This window comes from Chanodichthys erythropterus, chromosome 17, assembly GCF_024489055.1.
Source record: "Chanodichthys erythropterus isolate Z2021 chromosome 17, ASM2448905v1, whole genome shotgun sequence".
Classification (NCBI taxonomy): domain Eukaryota; kingdom Metazoa; phylum Chordata; class Actinopteri; order Cypriniformes; family Xenocyprididae; genus Chanodichthys; species Chanodichthys erythropterus.
The window spans coordinates 6312651-6319833 of record NC_090237.1 but is presented as its reverse complement, the minus strand read 5'-3'; the positions used below and the strand labels follow the sequence as shown (position 1 = coordinate 6319833).

Genomic DNA, 7183 nt, shown 5'->3' with positions numbered 1-7183 from the left:
CTCTAATAATGTCTGAGCATCTATGTGTGTGTCGCCATGTACAGTATTTTTTGGACTTTCTCAAAATGGCCAATAAGAAACAGAACAATTAATAATTCCTCCAAGGGTAACACTTTGTAATAACTTTAATTAATACATCATAACAAACATTATATAATGCTTAACAGATCAGATAATTTGTTAATATATATATTCACATAGCCAGAAATATGAGATAATATGCTTGTTAATGTTTACTAATGCTAATGAATTATTATTAAAAACACGTTGATTAACAGATCATTATTTAATGTAAATATAAATGCTTAAAAATGTCATTAAACTTCAATATTATCAAATGCACTTTTTTTTTTTTATAAATGTACAAATGCAAAAAGGTGTTTGGTAGCAACAGAATATTGAACAATATAAGAATGACGGGTCCCACTTTATATTAGGTGTCTTATGTACTTGCGTCAAAAATGGTGAGGTACAATGTACTTATTGTGTTCATGTTCTACTGCAAAACACTCTTGCTGCTATAGAGGTGTGATATGAGTAAGGATGGGGACAGGTTTGGTGGTACGGGTAGGTTTAGGGGTGGGTTAAGGGGTCAACAGTGTACAAGGGTCAGTTTGATTATAAGAGAACATGGTTCAAACTGTTTTTATTACATAAATTAACAAGTATTTTGAACTTTGAAGTTGTGGTGAAAAAAGACTATGCGTTGTTTTTATTCCACTATATGGACTTCGCCAGCTAAATTCACTGTTAGTTTAGATCAATTACACTATTCAATCGAAACATAGCATGCTGATGACATCTGCTGGTTAAAGCCGTGTAAATGCAACAAGAACAACAAAAACATGTTGTGCACACTTTTAAACCACAGCGCGTGAGTTTAGAATAAACAGACTGTTATCGTTCGTTGGTGTGGATGCAAATATATCTACCGTTATAGTTATCTTTATAGTTATCGTTCTTGGTGTGAACGGGCCTTAATTGAGCATTACTTGCCATTTCTTTGTAATTATTTGCGAAAATAGTTTCAAAGTTAATCCTACACCAATGTTTTTTAGTGAACAAGAACACTCAATTGCAAATAAACTAGATAAGCATGATTCATGAGCAGAATCTAATGTTTGCAGAGTCTACATAATGAATTACAACTGACAAAGGACACATGCATGGTTATTTAATTAGGCACAGAACAGAAGTTCAAGAATAATAATTAAAAAATATATGTGTGTGTTTGACGAGTAAGAATTCTGCTTTCATAGCCCAATGTTTTCTGGGTAAAACAGCTTTATGAAAGATAATTAACACGCCACACACGTTTGATCATTGACAAAAGCGTTTTCTGGAAATAGAAAAGTAGTGATTTCTTTTTAGGCAGACAGAAGGGAATCACCTTCCCAGTGTTTTTCTCCACACAATTCTGACATTCCATCACAGTATTGTTGATGTCACACCGATAAAGAGGCACTTGTGCATGAATCTTTAGGAGATCTTTTTCCATATCCTTCCTCCATTCATCCTTCTGCCAGATCTTCTCAAAGACAAAAACATTCATTGCCTCTTTTCTGATATTCTTCCAGTTTTCAAGGCCATTCAAAATATTGTCATCACTCTGAATGCACCTCGTCACACAAGGAGAGTTATATGAATAGAAAACTATACAGCTGTTCTGATCTGCCAGCGCTAGAAGTTTGTCCATTGGAGAATTACCTATAGGATAGAGCAGAAAATGCTCAGCGTGTTCCCTTGGTTTTTGAGTTGGTCGTGCAGCAATGACATTTTGGGATGGAGTGCAGAGCACACATCTCTCTCCGTTGTTGAGAATATTTCTCACATTTTGTGCATCCTCCCTGCTGAACACAGTCTGGATATCAGATCCTTCTTGTGTACACTGGGCCTGTGGGACAGTTATCGCTATTGCGTACTGAACATCAGGCTTGGTTTTAGGCTGGACACTGAAAGACATAAGACATTATCACAGTTTTCAAGAAATATTGTTTTTTTGTTGTTGTTGTTTTTTTTTTTTACTTTGTTCCTTGTGTCTTTTTATATGAATCAACTCAACACTTTGTACATGGATTGTAATTGAAAACTAAATATGTTGATTTTAATTTATTTGACTACTGTACAAACAGACTTACTTGTCATCAAAATACTTGATCATTTTAGCAAGAGCGGCAGGGTTTCACATCAGCTTGAATGCTTTGAACACACAGATGAAGCAGGCAGAGGACGACGAGATGCTTCAATGATGCCTGAAGTGAAAAACATCTCTCATTTCAGCACAAAACTTGAGTTAAATTCATGCAGGAGATAATTTGAAGGACCAGATTGTTTAAAAGTAGAAAAGAAAAGAAAGTTTACTTATTGAATTGAAACTTACCATTGTGACGGCTGGAATTATGAGGAAGAATATGCGTTTATTTTCAGAGATGAAGCACAGTTGTTTCTCTTCTGATAGTGCTGATGATCACAAGGAAATGAAGCACATATAAAGACCCGAATGTAAGTTTATCATTTACAAATTCGATTAGTCAATTGACATTGCAAACATTTGGTTAACTGTTGAGAGATTAAGTGAATGCATTTGTCAGTTCCTGGATATTTTCTCACTATAGACTTGAATGACATTAAGACTAACCACAAAGATTATCATTTACCTGTAGCTCTTTATTTACCTCCAGTTTCACTGAAGAGCAACAATACACTGAGTGTTTCACTGAAGCTGTTTTTTAACCTTTGGCTGATATAAGCAGCATCAAGGTTATTTCACACGATTAGGGCTGTTATTGTGTCTCTTTCAGTGTCGACTTGATAAATTGTTTTATGTACAGTGCCATTATAGTCACTCAAAACTCTTTGGATGAACACAGATACACTCTGAGTGATGAGTCGTTCATGAACAGTCATGTTACTCGTGCCGCCACATGGATAAAACAAGTTTTATTTAGGAGCAAGGCATACAGTGAAAATCATTTATTGCAGTATGATTACTGACATAAAATGCTTTTTAGGAAACACAGTTTTCATGTAACATCTCACTGCCAGCATCTCCACACTTATAACATTTCATTTGATTATTTTCCTTCACACACCGATAGAGAGGCACTAGATTATTAATCTTTGTAAACTGCTGTTGCTGATCCGCTGGCACACCAGTCGAGTTTCTGCGCCACATCTCTTGGAAAATGAAAGCTTTAATCCCAGTTCTCCGTGTTTTTAGCCAGTTTGAAAGGCCGTACAAAATAGTGTCATCTTTATTATTAATGCACTTTTCTATGCAAGGTGAGTTGTACGTATACAAAACAACACATTGATCATCATTTGGCATTCTCAAAATTTTGTCCAGGGGAGATGTTTTTGTGGCATCTATAGGATAAACAAGCACATATTCAGAATGCAATGTTTCCCCAGAAGAACTGGTCATTTGGATCCAACTTGGCTTCGCAGCTCTGAGACTGACTGAGTCTTGGATGACTTCACAAAACCTTCGCTTACTATTAGTCTTGAAATCGCTGAAGGCGTTTTCCATTTCGTCCATGCTGAAAACCCAATCAAGACTGAAATGTTCTGTACACTGTTGATATGGGACCCTGATGACTACAGAATACTGATTAGGCCTGTCATAGCTGGTTGGCTGTAACCTAGAAGACAAAAATCACAAATAATGCAGATTTCAAAAACTAACACTGCATCCCAATTTGCTTACTATCCATCCTAAAGTATTCGAAAATAGAATTAGTGTGTCCCAAATCGTGTTAAAGTGAGTATTCCAAAGATACCCGGATGGTTTACTAAACAGTTACAAGTTGCACGTAACTAAGCGTCAGAGTATCCGTTAAAGATGCATTTAAGTGTTGAGTGTATGCTGTAGCTACGGCATAGGCTGTGTGTTGCATGTGTAGACTACACAATAGCCTGACATGCACCTCTTCAAAAATGTAGCCATGCATCAATTCTAAGCGAACCGCAAGCGCTGTGATTGGTCTGCTAGAACCACGTGTTGCATGTTGATGTGGACAATGACGCAGAAGTAAAAATGAAAACTGACGCATAGCCTGTGGCACAGAGGATCCAGCGTAGGTCCGACGCAGAAGTATTAATCAGACTTTATGATGAAGTAGTATATCCTAAAGCTTGCATACTCTTCTGCTACACACTCAAAAGTATGTACTTTTTCTTCACAAAAACAGTACATAGCCTACTTTTAGGGCATAGTAGACAAATTGGGACACAACATAAGACTTGTTTCAGAGACAGAATTACTGGCAAGCAGGGCGGGGCCGAGAGCCGTGGGAACGGGTGGCGCGAGTGCTAACGAGCCACACCGGTCTCGGGTCTTTCACGCAGGAGCTCCGGAAGGATAAAAGGAGGAGTGATGACAGTGAAGGAAGAGAGAGGACCAGGTCTTTTGTTTGTTTGTGCGGCAGCGTAAGGGACTGCCGCTTTACTTTTGTTTTGTGTTTGTTTATTTTAGGATTAAAGCTGCAGACCATAAGTTTTGCCTCTTTGTCGCCATCTCTGTATGAAACCTGCAACTGCAGTTATTTTTTTGCAGAATTATCATCTTTACGTGGGTTGTGCATCAGCGTGGCTCCTCAGCGCGGATGAATCTAATGTTTCGAGGAGTATGTGTGTGCTATGAGTCACCGCACTGTACTGATACTGTACAACAGATACTACGACTTGCAAGTTTGTCCAAAATAATACGTTTCACCAAAAAATGTCATCTGAACAAGTAACATGCCTGCCACTTTTGTTCTGGCCAAAAAGTTTTCAAAAAAAGATTTAGTGTTACATTAGCATATATTAGTATTATATTAGCATTATCTACCCAATAAACCGTTAAAATGTCTTTCCGGTCCAGCAGAAAAAAGCAATCCCTGCATCCGTTTTAAACCCTTTCAGAGTTCACGCCACCTTCAAAAGCCCTGCCGATATTTATTCTTGTTTTCACAAGGGCCTGGTCGCATTCCCTTTTTTGCTGTAGTCCAAAGTCTTTTGCTTTTTACTACTGGTGATTTACCAGTTGTCAATGATGATGGTCGTTTTTACCTTTCCTGATTACAATCCGCCATCAAAATGACATGTTTACAAATGAACACCACCTGCAGCGTCCGGGACTCCTTCTTTATGTATACAGATGTGATGTAAAAATGCAAACTCGTATTTCCCGCGGAAACCTACCAGTACCACTCAAATTAAAAAACATAATTACAAGCTTACAGTTGTGAATGTAAGGAGATAGTTTTGAACACTGGCTGGTTATGTACTTGCTCAATAATTGATTCTGGATCATTTTTAACCAAAAAAAGTTACAGACTGCAGCTTTAAAGTTTTATGTTAAACAATCACCATTTCCCGCCTCCTCCTTCTCCTGAGCCTTTAACTTTGCTACATGCACATTCACCATTAAAACATGTCACTTATTTTTACTGTTGATGTGCAAATATTGACTTACTTGTCATCAAAATATTGGATAATTTTAGCAAGAACATTGGTGTTCACTGGCATCTGATCACATTGAATACACAGATGAAGCAGGCAGAAGATGAACACTCTCAGATCCACAGATGCCTAAAGTCAAAATGACAAACCTGAGAAATGAAAGAATAAAAGTAACAAAACAAAAAAGCCATGATGAAAATGCTTACCATGACGAATTATAGAGAAGAAGGGAGACGCTCCTGAGCTCTTCAGAGAAGATGTGTTGGGTCCCGTCCGACTGAGAGAATATTTATTCTGGGATCAAATATATGCAAATAAACTAGGTGTAATCTTTAACAGAGAAGGCTGTGTGAATGTTCAACACACTGTTTGACATTTGCATATAATTCAGTCCATATCAGTTATAATGAATGTTGTCTCTACTGCAGTCTTGCAGTGAAATGGTCCGTCAAAAAGTCCAACACTATTGGACTAGTCAGTATACAAGGAATCCTTCTGGATTGTTTAAAGACTTCATACAGAAAGATACAGAAAATGTTAATTGTAGCTAATTTGAAGGTATATTATGTAAATTTTTGCCGCTAGAGGTCGCTGCGAGGTGTTGTCTTCACATCTAAAGCCGGTGGAAAAGAATCAGAACGAGGCAGAAATCATGTTCATGAATGAGATTATTAACATTGCTGTAGCATAAAGCATTAATATAAGGCATGGCAAAACATGGTACTTGTGGTAAATCAAGAAAACAAGATTTAAACAATAAGACTTACTGTGTTGAGCTACATAACATGAATAGTTTTCTGTCAATGAATGTATCCAAACAGTTGCTCACCTGTCTAATAAAACACTATTGATAGACAACGCACGGACATGGTCCGTGTCCTGGTTAAAATTGCTTATTTCTCTGGATTTAAACATTCTTGGAAACATCTGGGATAATGTAAGTACAGAAGTCAACAAAATATATAATATTGGTCAATATAATATGTAACAATATAATATGTAATAGTGAAGCAACAGAATTGGCTTTGATGTCTGTGCAACAGAATTGATTTTGTAACCTAAAAGAATATGCATTAGTTCAGAAGTGTGTAAAGGTGATTTTGAAGTGAACAGTCTGATACGAATGTGTCCTGTCTATCTGACCGGCTCTGACATCTCTTCTGAAACAGAGCTTTTGGAAACAAGTGTTTGGGAAACACTACAAATAACCCTTCCTTAACACATACTTGTGCATCAAGCAACAAAACCGCATGCAACAGGTTTCATTTATAGTGGATTATGACAGTCATTTCTCTGATTTACTCTTTATGACCAAACTACCTTTTTAAGATGTTATTATAGAAAGGAATTAGCTGCAGAAAATGACATAATGATAGAAGTGATTGGCTGCAATTGCCCATCATGAGACTAAAATGTACAATGTTATTCACTGTAACCTCCCATATGCTGGAACTCTGAAGGAAAAACATGCAGAAATTATGTTTTAGAACAATAATGACAAAAAAGTTAATCCTTGATCTGTAAAAAGGCCCCCCTCACCACCTCATACATTTATAAGATTTTCAAACAAAATTAACCACTTTTATGATTTATTTTCTCACAAAATCTGTTGCTCCATCAATGTTCAGTACAAACATATATATATATTTTTCCTGCAGTCATACACTTTGAGAGTGTGTTTTTAAGGTGTGCCTTTAGCGCTGTTGTACCCTAGAAACATGCTAATGTGTTAAAAATG

The 7183-nt window shown here is 36.9% G+C and overlaps 1 protein-coding gene and 1 long non-coding RNA gene across 2 annotated transcripts; both read right to left on the bottom strand.

Annotated features, from left to right (window-relative positions):
• Positions 1-206: 206 nt before the first annotated feature.
• Positions 207-2469, bottom strand: LOC137005103 (uncharacterized). Its single transcript, XM_067365886.1, has 3 exons — positions 2381-2469; positions 2139-2252; positions 207-1952 (listed from the first exon to the last, which is right to left on the bottom strand). Exons 2-3 carry the CDS (start codon positions 2159-2161, stop codon positions 1286-1288), a joined length of 690 nt encoding a protein of 229 aa, XP_067221987.1. The 5' UTR covers positions 2162-2252; positions 2381-2469; the 3' UTR covers positions 207-1285.
• Positions 2470-3095: 626 nt separating this feature from the next.
• On the bottom strand, positions 3096-5710 carry LOC137004122 (uncharacterized). The gene is made up of 3 exons (XR_010892112.1): positions 5652-5710; positions 5459-5574; positions 3096-3641 (listed from the first exon to the last, which is right to left on the bottom strand). It is a non-coding gene; the product is annotated as an uncharacterized lncRNA (long non-coding RNA).
• Positions 5711-7183: the final 1473 nt, after the last annotated feature.

What these genes read in the sequence shown, in the direction of transcription:
- LOC137005103 (XM_067365886.1), bottom strand. Translation starts at nt 2,161, where the DNA reads ATGATCAAGTATTTTGATGACAA. An exon ending in ATCAAGTATTTTGATGACAA is followed by an intron (nt 1,953 to 2,138) that starts GTAAGTCTGTTT and finishes TATGTCTTTCAG; the next exon opens with TGTCCAGCCTAAAACCAAGC.